The sequence below is a fragment of the Electrophorus electricus genome, chromosome 23 (genome assembly GCF_041902795.1).
Source record: "Electrophorus electricus isolate QZ-2024a chromosome 23, ASM4190279v1, whole genome shotgun sequence".
In the NCBI taxonomy this organism is placed as follows: Eukaryota; Metazoa; Chordata; class Actinopteri; order Gymnotiformes; family Gymnotidae; genus Electrophorus; species Electrophorus electricus.
The window spans coordinates 8,492,128-8,512,500 of NC_137519.1; the positions used below are offsets into that span (position 1 = coordinate 8,492,128).

A 20,373-nucleotide genomic window follows, 5' to 3' on the forward strand; every position below is an offset into this window, starting at 1 on the left:
GACGTCATCGTGCGAGCGTTGTTTTCTCCGTGAAGAACTGGTAGCTAAAATGGCGTCGGGGGCCATTTCAGCGGAGACTAAGAAAATTACAGATTTGCGTGTTGTAGATTTAAAATCAGAACTCAAGCGGAGAAATCTGGATGTCACAGGAGTTAAAAATGTTCTTGTTGCAAGACTGAAACAGGTAAGTATCAAAGAATTGCACTGGCTTGGCTAGCGAGCTAGCGGCTGCATCCACACAAACGGCGAGTTCAGCAGCTCCTAACTGCAGCGTCTTATTCTTGACAACGCGATACAACAAATAGATAAAGTGTAGCTATGGCTATAACTATATGGCTGTTTAATGGGCCTGTATTGAGGTGGCTTATTTAGCTTTGAGAAGGCTTTAGTTTTGTACTTCGCTACCACCACAAGTTCGGTTTCTCACGCGCTAACTAACGTTCACTTTAGTGAGCGCATCGCCACGCGCGCACGGGTGTGCTGGTGAAATCCGGTGAGGGCTGTTTAGTCTAACGGCTCATAGTGAAACAACGTTCTGGCTACACTTGACTCGAGTGCGTTGCGTTTTGGCCATCACCTCTACCAGGGATGAATGACGGAGCGCTTTTATGGGAAACAATCGACCGTAAACGGTCTGAGGCCTCAGCCTGCAAATGAGCGCTGTTCCAATAGCAAGCTCATGTCGACAGTGCTTTATCGTACCACGCTCTTTTGGTGGCCTGCTGGTTGAGTTTATGCATTTCGTTTTGTCAAGTCAATTGTATTTATATAGCACTCTTCACAACAGATGTTGTCACAAAGCATCTTTACAAATGTCCGAGTCCAAGCCCGTACTTGGCTTACTTTAACTGTATATTTTAGTGTAATTAATTTACACTAAAAGTGTCCCCCCCCAGGCAATAGAGGACGAAGGTGGCGATCCAGACAACGTTGAGATCCTCGTGTCAGCTGACACGCCTACTCGAAAGAATGCAAAATCCAAAGGTAATGATGCAGCTGCGGCTTCAGGTTGGTGCGGTTAAACTGACGACTCCAGTGATCCAGCTTTTTTCTTACCTGAGGCACGGAGGGCTGGATGACTTAATCACTTGATTTAGCTGTGAAGACACGAAATTATGGAAGACTAATGGTTGGAAGCTGTAACTGTTGCTCGTATCTCGATGGCAGGGCTTTATTTCACATTTGACTCCTACGTTTTTAGCTGTTAGACAATTTCTGGGTGGTTTCCATTCTTCATATTAAACACTCTCATACCACACTGAATTCGGTGGCAAAATGGATAGTTTGCACATAACATGACCACGGACGGACGCAACTTTGTCAGCACGCTTTCAGCACACGCTTTCAAAAATAGCAAACCCCCCCCCCCCCCCCCCCTCATTTCACTACAGAACAAATAGTATTTGTTAAAGGAGCAATAGGTAACTTTTTTTTACCACCAGAAGTAGCAAAATGCTTATGAAAGTTTTTACATTTGAGAGTTGCATTTTACTGGAAATGAGATGAAGGGTCAAATTGCTTTGTAGTCAGTTTCTGAGCCAGTTTGTGCTCCACAGAGGTGGCCATTTTTAAAAATCGTTTTAGTATAGAACCTCAAATATCCAGGCCACTAGGTGTCTGTATAATGTCGGTGTAATTCACGATATGGAGCGTCATCATTGGAAAAATGACTAATTGCGCCTTTAAGTTGCAGAACAGACAACATTCACCAAAATATTTGCTGATGGAAGTGTTTTCACGCCATGTCAGTTTGTCATTAATGCCATCAAATTGTTTGAGGCCATAATTGACAGCTGTGTCTCCAAGTTAAAAATGAACAGTCTTCTGGTCTTCATGGCATTCATGATCAGTAATGATGTACCTCTTAGTAACTGCTGGAAGAACACCAAAAATTAAAACACCAGCAAGCGTGTTCCACTGATGCAACTTATGAAAATGCAACTTGTTAACCCAAAATTAAAAACCAGGGAGAAGTGAATGGATGCTTTGATCATTGCAATGGAAAAATGAAATTTTTTTTAATTTCCTTATTAAAACATGCTATGAGGAAATTAATTGACAAATCAGTAAGTGTGCATAGAATGATTGAGAAATGTGTCTGATTAATTTGAATACAGCTTGCCAGTTTGTCATTGGCAAAAACCATTCTTGAAAATGCATATTGTAACACAGTTTGAAACTCTAGAAAACATCCCAGACACATCTAACAAATAGGCTACACTATATGATTTTGGATGAACGTCCCCTTTATGATGTGCATTCTGAATGAGTGCTACCCTCTGTTCTCTTACTGTGTGTCGTTCTCAGTTCACTTGAAAACCCTCATAGAATGGAGGAGCCTCAGAGCCTCCTGTGAAAGCCTCAGAAAATGGAAGGCAGTTATCATCAAAAAATTATTCAACTTTAGCGATAAATGACTTAATCTGGAAAAAGGTGCCCATGAGCAGCAGTTTTGGTAGATGTTAAGTAATGGCATCTGAGACAAATGTACCAGGAAAGCTGTTTCAAAAGTGCTGAAGTAATAAAATGAATGTTTGTTTTATTTATTATTATTTAGTTTCATATTATGGTCTGTGTGACATCTTGGTGTAATGGCCACTGAAGGTTTCTATAGACTGACCAGGCAGGCACAAAGGTTTGTTCATTCATGTTTCTTTAATAATTTATTAATGCTTTGTGACATCTAGGGAAAGGCTTCAAGGCCAGAAAAGCAGTTTATTCTGGTTTATTCCTGTACTGAGCCCCAAATGATTCATAAAGTATATTTATCTGATGAATACATGAATATTTGGGGCATATTGGTGACACCTTCAATGATTGGAATGCTAAAAATTGATGGACAATTACTTTATCCCCCTGAAACTGTATAAAAATTGAGATGTCTGTGTAAATCAGTCCTTCTCTGGAAGGCACCTGTTATTAACCTGCAAATGAAGAACGGAACCAGCTGTTCTCTTCAACTGACTTGGCTATCCGTTGTCATTTTTTATTGGATTTATCTTTTGATTCTTATTGAATATATAATTCCCCATATCAGCAAACAGAGCATTTAGGAACCTCTGTGACCTTAAAATTCTGGTGGTGCCTTTTTGCAGTGTGTGTGTGTTCGTGTGATTTATATTTATGTGTATATATATATATATATATATATATAAGAGCGAGAGCTGGTGGAACGAAGTGCTGTGTTTTTGCAATTTAATGTTGCATCTGGTTTGTGTTATGTACACCTTCTATAATTACTATAATTATCTTAACATTGGCTGACATGTTTTGAAGGTCTTGCATGTCTGTGTCCATTCAGGAAAGAAGATTGATTCCGACCTTGACGTTACAATGGAAGAGGAGTCATTTTCCAAGGTAAGGGCTCTATGAAAACCTGTGTTAATAGAGCAAGATTAGTTTGCATGTTCCTTTTGGTCTGCGTAGTGTTTCATATATACGACTCTCACCATGGTAAGATTAGATCTGACGCAAAAAGTGTTGACACTACTGTTGGAAGTGTAGAAAATTTATCTGGCTTATTGTACATCTCTGAATGGACTATTTTAATAAATGCATACGAATACAAAAACATCGTAATTATACTTATTTTGTGGCTGAATGAGAAAAATGCAATACTGGGAAAAGGTGTTAAAGACTTGTCTGTGACATCCCCTTTTTCTAGGTTTTCAGTGTTCTAGTAAGACTTGTAATAATGCTCTGATTTGTTATTTAATTGTTCCGATTTTTTAAATTTTTCCCCAGGAAGCAGAAGAAGAGGAATTTGAGAGAGGTATGTGTGGTTTCACGCTGGGGTGGGCTGATAATCTTTTTAGGCTCCACAGGTTCTTGCTCCTCTGAAGGTGGGACTTTCCTTCCTTACTTTGCGCCTTGCTTTTAAATCTCTTTGCGACTTGAGATCCCGGTGTCTTTCGTCTGCACGGTACCGACAGGACTGGGAACCAATTATTGCATCATTTTGCTCCTCACGTTGAGCACATCTGCTGCATCAAAGGATGGATCAGATCCGACAGTTTCTCTTAACACCGACTTATATTGCCGACATGGTTTTGCTGAGAAAGCATTATCCTGCTGCTCCTTATGAACAACGGGGGAGGCTTTTAAAACATGCACAAGGACTCCTCATATCATTCTCCTCAGATCAGGATTCAATGCATCAAACGGGCTGCTTCCTCCTTCTGTGGACGTTTGGTAGAACTGGGACGGAGACATGCTGCTTGTCTTGGATGACCAGTAAGGTGATGACGCAGCATGATCTCAACTCCCCCTTTTGACTGTCAGGTATCATGGCTACGTGTCTGGAGTGGAATGCATGTCTCGCTGCTTTTGTCTGGAGCATGGTCAAGACTACATAGGGCTCAGAACGTGTTCCCAGTGGTGTGTTGTGGACAGAGCCCAGTGGCGCGAGCCGGTTCTCCAGCAGATCAGAGAGGATGAGGAGTCCCCTCTCTCCTTCCCTGTAACAAGTCGAGAAGGAACTTGAGGAAAGTGTTGGAAAGATGACGCTGGACATGGCTTTGATGAGCCACATGGCTTACTTTGGACTGCTGGAACAAGGACTTGTTTGTTTGGCACCCATGAACATTTCTTTAATACCAAACGCATATCTGTAATGCACAGACATCCAAACCAATTTCAGCCATTGGAAGGAAGAAACAGGATCCTTCTAAGATTGGACCAAAGAAGAATGCTGTCAGTGGCTGTTTTATAAGAAGTTATTGTGCCTGAGATGACTGAAGATTGTTGAATCCCTCCATTTTTCTAAGGAATGTATGTTTTGTGTTATACCTGTGGTTTCTTCAGCTACGATGACCACTAACACTAAACTTACTCTCTATTCTGCTTTCTAGGTGACGTAGCTCAGAGATGTGAATGTTAAACAATGTGTTTTTGCCATGTCTTATCCTTGTTAAATCCCTCAGATGTAACTGATACTGATGATGCTACTCGTGAAAATTCTAAATCCTTCTCCGGTGGGGATGGCCTCGCCGAACCTGAGGCACAGCCAGAACCAGATGTGGAGCCTGAGGTTGAGGCAGAGGCGGAGCCTGAGATAGAAGCAGAGGTGGAACCTGAGCTTGAGGCTGAAGCTGAACCTGAAGCCCCTGCGATGGAGGCCTTGGAAAGCGAACCTGTTCCCGAACAAGCCAGAGAGGTCGAAGATGATAACATATCCGTCACCATCCAGGCTGAAGATGCCATCACCCTGGATGTGGATGGCGACGACCTCCTGGAAACAGGTAAACATGTGAAACTTCCAGATTCTGAGGCAGACAAGGGCTGTGAGGAGCCAGAAGCCTCTGCCGAGATGAGGCAAGAGGCAGACTTGATGGCTGAAGCAAAGGACGGCCACAAAGATGGTAAGAGGGATGACGGGCCGAAGTCTGATGCCACCAAGAAGGACAGCAGGGAGGCCTCGAAGAAAGCTGAATCGGGAGACAAAGAAAAGGATTCTGGGAAGAAAGGCCCCTCTTCTACTGGGGCAGCAGGTCAAGCAAAGAGGTTTGTCTTTCTATGTCAGTTCTTTAAGATACTTCTACCAAGTTCCAGGTCACTAAGAACGCAGCATTGTGGGTAGCTGCAAGATTTTTTTCTCCTCCCATAACGAGTTGTTCATTGTACCTAATTCCTGCCATTGGTTTCCTTTGATTTGGTTGGCCTTTTTTTTTTTTTGAAGTTGGTTAATTGGTGGCATTAAACAAGGAGATCAGAACACGGCTGTTACTCACATTTCCAGCACTTTTATTGCCTTTTCCAGTCCATACTTATGGGTTTAAAAAAGAGCAGTAGTCCCAGTGATGACAGAGGGGTTTATCAATCACCAATGAAGTGATTCGCTGTGAAGTTGAACACACTGCTGAAGATTTCATTGACCAAGAGAATAAATTGGCAGAAACCTGAGCCACCTTGCTCCCGTGGAAAAGCAATGAAAGAAGCCTTATTGGAGTTACCCAAGTGCAAGCCTTACCTATGAGGATGTTGTTTTTTCTTTTTTGTTGTTGTTGTTGTTTTTTCCTTTTTTGTAACGCACCAAAGCGACGTTTTGAATGATGGTTGTTTGTGTGGATATGTATGTCGGTGCCCACAGGTTGACCCCACTGTTCTTGTATCATTTGCTCATTTCTCTCTTGTCACTCTCACCATAATTGCATTGTAGCTCCTCAAAAGACAGAGATGGGAAGACCACAAAAGATGAGAAAGGTAAGGGTGGCTCTCTTAAATTACTTGCATAAAAGCAGCCTGAAGTGATTTACATTAGTAGACATTTACCAAGTGATTACATGACATGCTATTCTGAGAAAACAAGATGGTGTCGGTTAGTCATCTATCGGCTTTTGAGCCATGGCAAGCCTTTTGATCGGAACTTTGATCTGAGTTGTAGTCATGTGGTTGTTTTGCACAAATGGTGTTTCCAATATAAAGTCATAGAGGCTTATTGCCAACCGTAACTGCATGTGGGCACATGAAAGCAGCAGCCTAACTCGTGATGCTGGCTAATGTGCAATTGTCAAGCTGTAGAGGGCCTGTCTAAACCAGGGATTTACAACTACCACTACTGCAATTTCTCTCTGGACTTGAACAGTCCAGTGGAGCAGAATACCATTAAAAATATTGGAGCAGTAGAGTCTTGCAATATAGCTCATCAGAAAACAGGACATTTGTTTTCTGTCCAAGAGAGTAGGTAGGCCAGGTGATGTGTGCTTGATGTATTGAGTGTTTGTCATTGACCTTTAGCTTGGGATCCGTATTTAGGAGGCACCGGCAGCAGCACAAGCTCTACGCGTAACTTGTGGGTGAGCGGCCTGTCCTCGAATACGAAAGCGGCTGACCTAAAAAACCTTTTTGGCAAATATGGAAAGGTAACGCCACCTTTTTTGGAGACGAACTTGGGAGGGCATTTGGGGCCAGGGAGCGGTTTGACTAGTTTTAGCATAAATTTATGAAGGTGTTAAAGTAATACATATAATTTCAGACTTAATGTTCATCTCCAGATTTTGTTGTTTATCTTAAGGTTTTTAGTGCCAAAGTGGTGACCAATGCCCGCAGCCCGGGAGCCAAATGCTACGGCCTGGTGACGATGTCCTCCAGTGCAGAAGTGGCCAGATGCATCTCCCACCTGGACCACACAGAGCTCCATGGCCAGCAGATATCCGTGGACAGGGTAAAGGCTGCCACTTATTGATGCCCTTGGCTGCCCAGTGGGCCATAGTCTAGCAAGATTGACCAGGGAAATCAACTAATCACTCCTCATATATTGTGAGCTTTATAAGGTGTGTTAAGTGTGATGATTCTCCTGAACTCTTGGCGTCCCTACATTTGGATGCTCTTTTGGTAGACTGTTAATGAATTGAATCATCAAACTTGGTCACAGTTTCTCAGTTACATAGTCTGCTACTTTCCCCCCCTCTCTATCAATGGAGCAATCATGTTTAGTATGTAATGATCACAGGGAGAGGTCTTTAGGAAGGTGTGCCTGAGAATGGTATGAGGGTTCAAAAGGGTGTATATAATTGCAGATCATGAATGTTGTACTCTTTGAGGATGAGCAAAAGGGGATTTAATGGTATGTTTTATGGTCCTGGTCCTTTAGGTTAAAAGTGACCCTTTCAAGAAGGACTTCTCTAAGAAGGAGGGGGAGGACAAAACCGGGTCCAGTAAAGCATCAGGGGAGAAGCGGACACCTACCGGGATGAAGGCCACTAGCAAGTGAGAATCTTGGGTGGTGGTGGTAATAAAATTCTATATATTCATATATAGACTCAAAGGCTGTTTACACCTTGCATTTTTCGTGATCAATCATGTTTGGATTTCAATTGACGTGAAAAGCTTGGTAAAAATGCTCCCAGGATGCATTGCAGTTGGATTACCATCAGATCACTCGAACCACATTTAGATGTGGTCGAGACAGCTCTTGAACAAGTTTTACTTTACATGTAAACTGAATGGGTCTGCATGCAGTTACATAAATGGACATGTGTCTGCCAAGTACTGCCAAAAGATGAGGTAATGCAAGATGGAGGATAGTGTCTCACCAGTTAAATTAAATGGCTGGCATCATATGCAAAGGAATGACTGGTATTCTGTATCCGTGAAACCAGACAAAATTCTTTGCCACCAATGCTGATTTCTCTTATGTGCCTAAAGTCATCTGGAATATTGCAGAAATGAAAGCAGCTGTGAGAGAGAGCCTTCTCTGCTGAGGCAGGCCATTCATTGCCTGCTTTAAATGGTTTCTTCCAGAATAAGACGGCATATAACACTGCCAAAAAAAAACATGTTTAAAGTAGGAAATAAATGGAAGTTGTATTGGTGTGCACTTTATGCAGCAGAGTAAACTTTGCTCTCATTATGAAGTGTAAACGGAATCTAGTCTTCAAAATCATGTAAAAGGAATTGGTGTGATTTAAATGAATTGTGGGGATTATTTGTATTTGCTATATGTAGGTTTGCTAGTTACCATCTAACATGGTAGTGCTGAGTGAAATATTTTGTCTTAAGGTTAACTTTGAGACCTGCACAGAGAGAGATGTCTGGGGCAGGAGCACTACATGATCTTGGCAAGTGCTCGGCATGCGTGCTGATGGATGTGCAGGTAGTAATCCCAATGCCTGCGTCTCCATAGGATTCAGGCTTCTAAAAAGGAAGAGAAGAAGCCCTCTGAGAAGGAGGCGAAAGACGTCTCCAAGAAACAGGACTCCAAGAGCATGAAGGTTGATGCCCCCTCCTCTGGCTCCATCTCTGAGCCTAAGAAGGAAGAGAAGAAGCATGGCCGTATGTTTTATGGATTATTTTGTCGTGTTACCCCACCTCAGTGTGTGTGTGTGTGTGTGTGTGTGTGTGTGTGTGTGGGGGGGGTGTTTTTGGTTTTTTGTATGAATGGTGTAAAGAGCTGTCTCTTGTTTATTTTCCCATAGGGAAGAGTCCAGGGAAGATGGTAGTGATTGACCAAACTAAGGGTGACCAAGGTTTCAATAAACTTCGCCCTCCGTTCAGACGGGGAGGGAGGTTTGACAAGGTAGCTGATGAAGTGCTGTATTGTGTGGTTTTAATTAAAGTTGATGTATTAGATCAATCACCATTGATTACATTAGCTTGTTGGTTTGTTTTAATTACTGTAATGTCTGAGATGACAGTCCAGCCTTGTTCTTCTCATTCTTCAGCCTGGAATTCCCAATATGATGAACAGACGGCCCAGGTGGCTCATTCCTCCTGAAGAGGTTTGTAAACTTTTTTTTATTTTATAAAACCACACCAGCCTGCACAGGATAAACACTTGAGCAGAGTTGAGCCCAAGAGAGACTCAGCTCCCCCTTATTCTTTTTTTCTTGTGAGGATGCCTGGCAGTTAAAAATGCCTTCTTTTAATGGCAGTTACCATTCACACAGATGGAGGCAATGAAGAAAAGCAGGCCTTTGCTGACTAAGGGTGGCAGTAAGGATATCTTGCCCTTTGAGAAGATGAAGGAGCAAAGGATGCGCGAGCGGATGGTCAGAATGGAGCGTGTCCGCAGGGCCATGGAACTGCGCAGGTGCGACACAGCTCTCACACTCCGACTCGTAGACACTCGCGCTCTCTTGCACACTCACCCTGTTTTGCTCTCGGCGGCTGTGGCATGCAGGCGGCGCGAGATGGCTGAGCGCGAGCGGCGGGAGCGAGAACGTCTGCGTGTGCTGAGAGAGCGTGAGGAGCGGGAGAACCTGATGCGAGAGCGCCAGCGGCTGGAGCTAGAGCGGCAGAAGTTGGAGCGGGAGCGCATGGAGCGGGAGAGGCTGGAGAGGGAGCGGATCCGCATAGAGCAGGTGGGCCACGTGCCGCTACCACTGCATACGCCCCTCTGACCTCTTAATTCCCGCTCGCTGAATTCAGAGCCTTGTGATTTTGGCAGGAGCGGCGAAAGGAGGCGGAGCGTCTGGCACGGGAGAGGGAGGAGCTGAGGAGACAGCAGGAGCAACTGCGCTACGAACAGGAAAAGCGCAACAGCTTAAAGAGAGGCCGTGACGTGGACCACAGGTGCCCAGCTCCACTCCCTCACAGCCCTTCACCACCAGGCCAATGCTACTTAATCTTATGACTAGTCCCTCCAAGAATTTGCTAGTAGAAGTGCTGTTAGCTTTCTAACTAAACATTTAGCAGTGAAATTGGTATGAATGCAGAATGCATTTAATGGTAATGGATATTAAAGAATGAATATGACTGTCTCTTCTGAAGTCTAAAAGACTTGATTAACTGCAGTAAAAATGCTCAGTAATGTTAAGGTAACTACTCTGCAACAGCGGTACTTGTCAGGTGGTATATGGGCCTGTTCTGACAGGCATAGTCTATACTGTGGTTGTGTTATGGCCAACTAGTTGTGCACTGGGAAGGTTGTTCCAAGAACATTCCAGCTGTTTTCCAGTCAGTTTATTGTGGCAATTCGTACAACTTCAGTAGTGGTTTAGTGTGTCTGGGTGGTGGTGGTCATAGAATTTAAATGTGCTGGTTGCCTAACTCTTCTGCTTCATGCAGGAGGGATGACCCCTACTGGAACGGCAATAAGAAGATGCCGCCAGAGTCTGAGGGCCGGATCGGCCAGGCTTCAGACTACGGCAGCCGGCCGCAAGGCCGTTTCAACGACTTCAGCTCCAGGGACAGGCCACGCTTCCCAGACAGTGGTGCTGTTCAGGCCAACAGCTTTGACAGGTGAGGGGCCGCTGCTCGTAAGTCTGTGTGATGACAGTTGAGCTGTTGCGGTTTGGGAAGGGTTCATGGTACAGCAGCTGCACACACTAACAAATGGGATGGTTCTATACAATGGTGCAGTGGTTCCCAGTTTTTTTTGCACTCATCTAGCTCCCAGTACACCTGTGTGTGAGCAGTTTATGCTGTTCTGTGTTAATCCCGGTTATGGCTCTCAGGCGGAATCGCTTCGAGGGTGAGCCAGACAGCAAGAAGGCCCGGCCCGACCCCCGGCGGGACGGCTCCAGCTTCGACCGTTACCCCAAAGGCTTTGACTCTGTGCGCCGAACTGAGCCTCCGCCCCCTCCGCCCCGAGCTGAGCTCCGGGACACCGACAGAAGGGAGATGCGGGACCGAGATGAGCGACGGCCTGTGACTATGCCTGAGCGGCCAGCAGGGGGCAGAGCGCCTCCCCCAGCCATGACCCATTCACGCTCAGCCAGAGACACGGGCCACACCGGTTGGAAAAATGACAGTGGCATGAACACCAAACCAGGCGATGTCCGGTAAAGGCTGTAGGGCAATGTGTTAAGATCTGTGTGTGTGACCTGTTGTATTTTTCGTTTGTTCTGGAGTAGCCAAGCAGTGTCTGTGTATTTACTGTTGTAGTATAGGAGTCCCTGGGGAAAAATACTCCTCCAGTACACCTGATCCAGCAGAGCAGCTAATTATCAAAGGCCCCTAATAAGCTGGCTCAGAGAGTGAAAGTGGGAAGTGTTTTGAGCTCTGCTGGAGCATGGAGAACAAACAATAAAATGAATACTGTTGGGAAAATGGTGGATAACATCTTGGTTCACCGACTTGTTAACGAAGCAGCGGCACTTTAATGTTCAATTGTGCTGTGGTGGTAGAAGCTACGCCTGTAGCTGGCAGTGATGTGCTTACAGAATGCTCCAAACTCTAGGTATGGCTTACAGCACATGATGTGCTTACAGAAACAGTGTTCCCACCCTCACCACTAGCACCTGTTGTAAATGACAGCAGCGTAAGAGGCGTGTGGTGAGTGTCCCGCATTCTGTGTGTTCCACCAGGGGTTCGGTGCGACTGCGGCCCGAGCGTTCAACCAGAGAGGGCCCCGGGCCCGCCATGAGAGGAGCACCGGCCTCAGGCAGCCACAGCAGAACCACCTTCAGCAGCCGAGATGGAGGAAGGCCGGCTGTCATGGGAGAGCAGGTGAGCGCTTGCCACGCTTTTGTATGGGCACAGGATGCCGGGGAGAGAGACTGTAGTCATTTTTTGAGTTGCTGTAAAGTCACGTTGGAGATCACTGGTTCAGTGGAGGACATGCGCTGTATGTTAGTGTTGTCCGTTCAAAAGCTCAGTCCTGTCCTCTGGGACCCCCAACCAGACCGATTTGTTGGTTGGTTGTGTGTCTTTTTTTTTTTTTAACTCATGTTCAAGTTCCCAGCATATCTTGGCAATGAAGAATTCTGCTGCCCTTAATTACCTAGTTCAGGCATTAAGTAGGTAGAACAAAACTGAAATCTGGCCTGGCTGGATATTGCTGAAGACTAGACAGGAGCTCAGGTGAGCTGAGTGAGGTGTGCTGCAGCGGGGGCTCTGGCCTGCCAAGCCCACCTGTACTAGCGCAGGCAACAGAACCCTGTCATGAGTCACCTTATGCCCTGCTCTTGTGTTGCTGCTGCAGCAGCATTTCAGCAGTGGGCGGCAGGTGGTGGTGGAGAGGCACAGCCGTGACCAAGGGCCTAGGAAGGAGTGGCATGGGTCCGGGGGCTCCCAGAGTGGCGGCTTCCCTGATAACCGGCGCATGGGAGAGAGCAGGCCTGGCATGATGACTCCACACTCTAGGTATGGCTTTACTTAAGATGTATGAATGTTGGGTGGTGGAGGTTACTAACTACATAATGACCAGTGGACAGTTTATAGCAAAAGTGAACAAAATACTATTATGCAAGTCTAAATGGGTTTATGGTTCTGCATATGTGATTTTTCAGTAATTGTACACTGATCTGTATAATTTGAGGTCATAAATTGTACTGTGTGTTTACAGCCACTCCTCTGCTGGCATGAATAGAATCGTCCAGATCACCAATGTCCCCATGGCGGGCAGCAGTGGAGGATTCAAACCCTTTAAAGGGAGATTCTAGCATCCTGCCTTCTCCTTTTTGCAACCAAGAAAAAACAAGCACCCTTTATAACTTAATTTTTCTTTTTTAAGTTTGGGATTTTTGATGTTTTTAAATGGTTGGACTGTGGCCGACAGGTTATCGTGAAAAGATCATTTGTTTTTTGTATAGAGCTTTAAGCTACATGTAGGAAATGTTCCTCAACTATTCTGTGAACTGTAAAACAATGCCAGTGCACATACATGCTGCTCCAGCACATACAGTATGGGCAGCTTGTACAGTTTGATGATTGTTTGTTTAAACCAGCCTTGGCGTGTTGAAATTGCCTGTGTCTTAAAAGATAGAAAAAAGCAAACTTTGTGACTTTTCTATGCCAGTGTTTACTCATGCGGTAGCCCTTGTTTTAAACTCCTGATGACCTGCGTCATGGGGCAAAAGATGCAATGTAGTTCTCCATCAGGATCAGGATTAGGGTTAGGACAGAGTGCAGTGAACATCTGTGTTGGGGAGGCATGGGGCAAGTTCTCTCTGCGTTAGCATTTCACTTCACTCTGCTGCTGGTGCTTCTCATGAGTTGTCATTAAATTATAGAAGTTTTTTCTTTTTCCATTTCTGCTTTTACAGACACCCTACTTGCTACTGTATAGGGGTGGGGGGAGAGATGGACAACAAAAATACAATTGCACCTATGAAGAAATACAATGCAACATTTCACTGCCAAGGATTTATTTTTAATCAGGCGTTGTATCCCTCGTCTAAGGCTTTTTGTTACAGATAATATCTGTTTACTTACATCACACACACTTTTTGCCTACATACATATTTTGGTCATATGTACATAAACAGTTGAAACATTTGAATGCAAAAGAAGTTTGACCCTTTTAATATCCAGTATTTTTATAGCTTTTTGTCTTAAATATTTTGTGTAAATAGACATACAAAGGAAGTACAAATAGAAAAGGTATTGATGGGACTGAGTTAGAACATTATGCCTGTGTTGCAGTTAGCTCTAAACATGCATTGTAAAAGAGTTTTAGTTTGTCATTGGGTCCATCCACTAAGTTGCAAGTGGAGGAAGAATGCACAATGAGAATCTGATTTTCTCCACCTGTGATTGAGTACATACAGACTGAACAGGCTCCAGTGTGGTATTAAAATCAACTTAACATATATTGTCTAAACAAAACCATAGCAGATCCTTGACTGGAGCAATTTCACTACCAATGCTGCTGACTTCTGCCTGGCTGCCAGGCTGTGAGTTTTGGGGAGCGAGGCCTAGTCTGCCCCAAACCGATATGTCCTGCATTCCTGACTTCAATGTGGAAATAAAGTCCAGCTATGAGTGTGCCTTCTACGCAGTATCCCCTTTGCCTGCCCCAGATCCTTTACAGTAGCCAGCTACCCAAATTGCATGAAAGGTTTTGCAAAGCTGAAATGGTCAAAGCTAAGCAGGCATCTTAGGGGCAGCACTAGCAGTATAGTGTGTTCAGGACAAAACCCCAAGCCTTGCCCTCCAGATATTTTTGTATTTGCTGAAGCCCTGTAGAGTCCTTGATGCTGATAGAAGTAATAAGTACTTTCTGGTTATCAGGTTCTGTAAGAGTTTGAGGTGGCCTAACACTCATTCATTCTGGTGCATCTATTACTGTATAAAATGAGGTATTTTTTGTCCCCTAGCAGTGCATTCTAACCATAGACCAGTGCATAACCAATTAAATTGCCTAAAACAGTCTTAAGACAAGCCTGTTTTTGTCAGCTTAAAAAAAAAAAAAAACACCTCACCAACATCTTTTACAAACCCTACAACTAGGCTTTGTTGACAGTCCACATGAGGAAAAAAAAATGAGATTAATACAATTTGGGAGCAAAGGTTCAAGCTAAAGCACAAGCTACAAGAAGATACAGAAATATTGGCAATCAATGCAAATGACAAGCTAACAGTTGGCTACAAAAAGCAGTGTCCATGTGCACATTAAGAGACACCTTATTACTTGGACAGTTTCCCTTATAGATTAGGTGTAGAATAAATTACAATGAGTGGGAGTCTTCCTTTGCTAATAGAGAATATATCACTAGGCTTTTCCTGTGTCTGGAAAACTGGCATTAAATTGCATTTGAAGTACCAGCATTCCCAAACCTCACTGGTATCAAGCACCTTGGAATGTCCATGTTTAACCAGAAGTGTAAGTACAGCATCTGAGATCGCAGCCAGAATCTACATAAAAGCATCACTGGAATTAATGCAACAGCTGAGTGAACGGAGGGAAAAACCACTCTGTATATATATTTCAAGAACTATAGAGGAGGATATCATTTGTAATAAATGAAACACTGGATACAGACCACTTTTTGAATAATAGCTTTCACTGCTTCACTGAAATAAACGTGTAACGGAGTCTTTGTTTGGTTAAGAATGTTGAACTGTTGCATTATAATATATAGACTGAATGCAGTGGATGCAGCATTTTGTTTTTTGCACTTTGCCCCCCCCCCTTTTTTTTTTTTTTTTGAATAATTAAAGTCACTAAGAATTGTCTGAATTAGTTCAAGAAATGCTCTACTCTCTAATCATTTTTGCAACCATCATTGTGCTTGCAGTTAAGTACTACCCAGCAATTCTGATACACTGAAGCAAACAAGCAGTCACTGTCTACAGCTTACCTGAGCACCTGTGCAGGTGCGCGCAATATGGAGTGCTACGCTCTGACTGTGACCTGCGTTAAAATCTGATGATGTCATGTGCGCAAAACTAAAATGGATGCGCGAGCAGACAGGTCTGGCTGACCTTCACTTCAACAGCTCCACTAACGCTTGATCAGATCCAAGACTCCCTTACAAACCCGCCCCACCCAAACCCCTGTGAAATATCCAAGTCAAACCCTGTATATTAAATTACCATGGTTACCCTTTACCAAGGCAGATTCATCACAGCAAACTTTTTGCAAGACACCCGAGGTTATGCTCCTTTCTTTGAAGGCCTGAGCAGTGGTCTGTCTATGGTAACGGTTGTCTACAGATTGTCTCAGTGTCATCTCACATCTACTTTTTTTTCTGTCGTATAAAAGTTATTGTAAATGTTGTAAGGCTTATTTATTTACAGAGAGTCTGGCCACTGAAGGCCCCATAAGACAACTCCAGCCTGTGTCAGCTAGGCTTACGAATTCTCCACACTGCACGTTTGTGTCTGTATGTGTGTGTTCCTGCTCTGACACACCTGTTTCAACTCCCAGGTAAATATTGCCCTGCAGGAGCTGAATCAGAAAAAAAGACACACACACAGTGCCGAGGTTTTAATGGTCTGGGGGGGGGGGGGGGGGGGGGGTTTGGGGAGCAGCCGTCTGCTGTCCCCCAGACACAACCTCACCCTCGCCACTGCGCTGAACAAACCTTTAACAGACAGGGCAAAGATTCAAACACGCAGTCCCACCCCAACGGACGGGAGAGCAAATGAGCACGGGCGGCCGGCACAAGGCATTCCGCTGGAATGTATAGATAGAAAAAAAGGGTTCTCTTCTTGGGATAAGGCAGGAGCACATATAGGGGGTGAGTTACACTCCACTCAGCCTGACACTGACGTGTGTGTGCGCGCGCGCGTGTATGTATGGTACATGTACACACACAGTAGAATTAGAGTTAACATAAAACAACAACGAGCTCAATGGCACAAACCATGAAGACAATAAGAATACCTAAATCACAAAGTTACATTACAGTCTAATCCAAAGTAACATCGTGTTTGAATTGTCAAGCTTCAGAGCAGGAAGAATCAAGATCAGGGCAGAGGCTGTGTTAAAACTGCACCTCTGCTCACTTTAGATTTAAACAAACAAAAGCAAACACGTGACTAGAGGAGACAGCAATATACTTAATGTCTGAAACCGTCTACACCACAACTCAGCACTGGGGAATAATGAGCTTGGCAAAACAAACCACACTGAACATGGGCAGAGATGCGGCACAGCTGCGAGCAGAGTCCAGTAACGCAAAGCTCAACTGGACTCGTGGGCTTTTGGCCACAAAATAATTTTAGCCGTCGGGGGGGGGCTCAGGCAGTGAGAGTAAATTAAAATTCCTGATTGCAATAATCCCGTTCACTTCATCTCCAGGTTAGATGAACATAACTTTCACCACCTCTCCATCATGACACAAGAATAAGGTGCATCTAACTTGGACACCCACCTCTCCAACAGAACGCAGAGGGAAGTAAGGTCACACCTCCATATCTGTGGACTGCCGAAGAAAACATATTTGGCATTGAATTAGGAAACCCAAGTTTGTCATGGAAGAAACATCTTTGCACAGCGATGTGTAGGCCGGCTACCTATGCATCCTCTTCTTCGCAAGAATGACCTTCAAAACAAGCTGTATTTAAATATTAGGCCTCGAAAACAAACCAAACATCTCTACATATATGAAGTGTAAGTGTCAACTGGTATAAAGTAGCTTAGGAACAACAAATAACAACAGAACTCAACAAAAACGGAAAAAAAAAAAAAAAAAAAAAAAATGGTGCCTTTCCCCCCTCGGTGGTTCTGTTTCTGAATTTTTCTGCTTTTGTTATAAAATTCCTCCTCCATAAGCTTGGCGTCACCCCACAGCGGTGTGCTGGGCACCTGTAGGAAGGGGCTGCAAGCTTGAGGAAAGTCACAGGGGCAGTTCTACCCCACTGCCCTGTACTGTGAGCTCAGAGCACAGAGGGCTAAGAAAGTCAGGCACCAGTGGCTTAGGAACAGCAGGTTCTTTCCTTCCTACATCTCTCTCTCTCTCTCTCTCTCTCTCTCTCTCTCTCTCTCTCTCACGCTCCTCACCTCACCTCGCTCTTTCCTAAATCACTTCCTCCCCATCTCTTCTTGCCTTTCTGGACAGGACTGAGTCAGTGTGAAATGATGTCCTCTGATGCCTCTCAAACAACAAATCCGCTTCCGTTACAAGAGGACACATTTGTCTTTGTCTTTGGCCTCTTTCTTGGTTTTGCGCTCCCCAGCGGAGGCCTGCTTGCCTGGGCTCAGGGAGGCCGTCCCCGATGCTGCCCCTGCCACTGCGCCGTCGGCCTGAGCGCCCCCTGCTGCCTGCTGTTGGCCCTGCAGGGGGGAGTGAGGAAGAGAGACAGACATTCTACCACATGCTACAGGAATTACATTCGCTAAAGTTTGTAGAAGTGTGCAGAAGGTAAGAAAATATGTAGATACACTGCCTTGCAAAAGTGTTCATCCCACCTAAGTCATCTGAAAAACCTGTATTACAAGTGACATATTTTTTTATATTTCATGCTGTGTCCTAATTATTTAAAGTGATACTGGTTTTATGCAAGGAAAGTATTCTGTGACAAAAGGGACTAACAACAAACATGCTGCTTGCATATTCCTGAGTTATGGAAGCTCCACATTTGCATAGATACTGCACTCACGAGGACACGGTCGCCTTACAGGTATGACCTTTCTAAAGTTTCCTAAAAACTTCCCCTTATCTGGATAAAAAGACCCTTTCATTCAAGTACCATTTACCTGTGAATCTGGAGGAGAGCTGGGAAAATGTAGCACAAAGAGCAGTCTAAGGAAATGAAAGAGAACATCACAGCCACGCACAAGTTAGGAAAAACACTACAAAATAATACCCCAGTGTTTGGACATCCTGGTGAGCACTATCGGATCAGTTGTGAGGAAACAGAGGCTGCCTCACTCCACCCAGGCACTGCCTAGACAAGACGTCCCTTAAAACTCGGTATCAGAGACTCCAGCAGTGGCTCTGAAGGAGCTCCAGAGTTCAGTGGCTGAGACTGGAGTGGAGGTGCACCAGTCAGCCGTATCAAGAGCTCTGCATCCCACACACCTAACATTAGCCATTCCTCGACAATCACCATCTCAGCAGTGAAGGTGCACCAGTCAGCCCCATCAAGAGCTCTGCATGCCACTGGCCTGTATGGGAGGTTGGCTAGGCATTACTGAAGAAAATGAAGTTACTGCATTACATGAAGTAATGAAGCATCACTGCTTCAGTCTCAAATACTCTCAGCAGGACAGTGATCTCGAGCAACAAACGAAACACAGGAGTGGAACACCACAAAGGCGATTGTTCCACTGTGGCCAAATCAAGGTCCACATCTCAGTCCCACCCAGAATCTGTGGGACTGTTTGAAATCCGTAGTTCAGTTATCCCGGTGTTCTCCGTCAGGATGAATTAGCGCAAGTCCCTCGCAGGCAGACGTTTACCTGAGCAAAGCTGTCAATGCAGCAGAAATTGGTTCGACCAGGAGCTACTTTGAAAGAGTTCAATTACTTATGCAAGCAGCATTTCTTCAGTGTTAAGAGATCTGCTGACAAATAAAGGATTTTGACTTCGAAAATGTTATTTTAGGAGCATATTGGCTTGCAGTAAAAACACAGACTGGAACAATCTGTGCACATGTGATTTGTAATCCAGATGACTGATTTCGTTTAAGGGGGTGAGTACTTCTGTATGGCCCTAAGCCTCTGATAACAACCCTGCTGATGGATAGAGCTGAACGATTAGCCGAGTCACAGAAGCCCCCCGCGGCTCTGAGGGTTTGGGTACCTGGGCCTGTGCGGCTGCTGCAGCTGCCTGCGCCTGCTCCTCCTCCTGCTCCTGGTAGAACTGGGAGGCTCTGCGGTCCTCCTCTTCCTGGAGCTTCTTGGCCAGTTCCAGATCACTGATGCCCTCAGGTAGCTGCTCCCAGCCCAGCTCAGAACTTTGCTGCTCCTGCTGCAGGGACAGCGCCATCAAGTAGTCCTGCACACAACACAACCCAACCACACAAGCACTTTAGCCTCCAGTTAAACCCAGTACTGTTCCTCCTGTGAGATGATCTAGTAGAAGTAAATGTAGCTTTGTAAGCATAACCTGAGAAGGAGTTAAAAATAAAATCATGTCAAAAAACTAAATGTACTACTCTGGAGAGGACTTTAGCGCCCTCTGCTGTTCCTGTGGGATGAAGACTGAAGCCTGGTCATAACCCTGAAACACTCTCACTGCTAACCAATCAGCATGCTCAAAGCATAAAAAAGTGTCAGGAGCTGACAAACAGTTTCAGGAGACACAAAATATCCAATTTTCCAGAGGCAATAAAAGCAATGAGCGGCAGGAGGAAGAGGGAAAACCAGAGAGAGAGAGAGAGAGAGAGAGAGAGAGAGAGAGAGAGAGAGAGAGAGAGAGAGCACATGAGATGCTCTCATGTAAAAAACATCATGTGGGTAGGTTTGCTCTCATAGTCCTAAACCCACAGGGACAGAGGAGGGTTGCAGGAAAAAGGAGACCCAAAGCTTTTAACATCAATTATTGAATCTTTGAATCTATATCTCTCTCTCTCTCCCTCTCTCTCTCTCTCTCTCTCCCTCCCTCCCTCTCTCCCTCTCCACAGACAGGCTGCGGCTACAACCCCTGCATCTTAGACCCCCCTCGAGCCCCACACATGCTCCTCAAGGTCTTAGATTAACCTGAAATCTAAGTTTAGTATCAGGAAGACAAGCAGACAAAAGCCTCCAGCTCTACCCTGAGCTTCGGAACTGTGCAATGATCATGTTGATGAATAAAGCTGAACAACTGAACGATCTCA

At 44.8% G+C, this 20,373-nt stretch overlaps 2 protein-coding genes across 10 annotated transcripts in view; one reads left to right on the forward strand and one right to left on the reverse strand.

Moving 5' to 3' along the window:
• The first annotated feature begins 10 nt into the window (after positions 1 to 10).
• On the forward strand, positions 11 to 13,158 carry sltm (SAFB-like, transcription modulator). Of its 8 annotated transcripts, XM_027007328.3 has the most exons (21): positions 133 to 184; positions 897 to 984; positions 2,558 to 2,635; positions 3,302 to 3,357; positions 3,745 to 3,772; positions 4,923 to 5,502; positions 6,158 to 6,201; positions 6,736 to 6,860; positions 7,013 to 7,162; positions 7,592 to 7,707; positions 8,624 to 8,772; positions 8,916 to 9,016; positions 9,162 to 9,218; positions 9,372 to 9,529; positions 9,620 to 9,800; positions 9,887 to 10,011; positions 10,507 to 10,680; positions 10,896 to 11,222; positions 11,748 to 11,889; positions 12,365 to 12,525; positions 12,728 to 13,158. In XM_027007328.3, exons 4-21 carry the CDS (start codon positions 3,334 to 3,336, stop codon positions 12,822 to 12,824), a joined length of 2,739 nt encoding a protein of 912 aa, XP_026863129.2. In that variant the 5' UTR covers positions 133 to 184; positions 897 to 984; positions 2,558 to 2,635; positions 3,302 to 3,333; the 3' UTR covers positions 12,825 to 13,158. The 8 variants fall into 8 exon arrangements, with proteins under 8 accessions (XP_026863123.2, XP_026863124.2, XP_026863125.2 ...); XM_027007322.3 differs by lacking the exon at positions 2,558 to 2,635 and having other exon boundaries at positions 11 to 184; XM_027007323.3 differs by lacking the exon at positions 2,558 to 2,635 and having other exon boundaries at positions 11 to 184; positions 12,368 to 12,525.
• A 354-nt stretch (positions 13,159 to 13,512) lies between these two features.
• The window catches only part of mindy2 (MINDY lysine 48 deubiquitinase 2), a 22,919-nt gene continuing 16,058 nt past the window's right edge, over positions 13,513 to 20,373 (reverse strand). The window contains exons 8-10 of one of the 2 annotated variants that reach the window (XM_081705997.1): positions 19,356 to 19,550; positions 18,308 to 18,353; positions 13,513 to 17,884 (exon numbers count right to left, since the gene is read on the reverse strand). In XM_081705997.1, coding sequence (XP_081562123.1) covers positions 17,628 to 17,884; positions 18,308 to 18,353; positions 19,356 to 19,550 — 498 coding nt within the window. In that variant the 3' untranslated portion in view covers positions 13,513 to 17,627. The remainder of the gene's footprint in view (positions 17,885 to 18,307; positions 18,354 to 19,355; positions 19,551 to 20,373) is intronic. The other variant, XM_035520969.2, reaches the window with a different exon arrangement.

Coding starts and splice junctions, on each gene's coding strand:
- sltm (XM_027007322.3), top strand. CDS start 50: ATGGCGTCGGGGGCCATTTCAGCGGAGACTAAGAAAATTACAGATTTG. Junction 185..896: donor TTGTTGCAAGACTGAAACAG/GTAAGTATCAAA, acceptor GTCCCCCCCCAG/GCAATAGAGGACGAAGGTGG. Junction 9,530..9,619: donor AGGGCCATGGAACTGCGCAG/GTGCGACACAGC, acceptor TGTGGCATGCAG/GCGGCGCGAGATGGCTGAGC.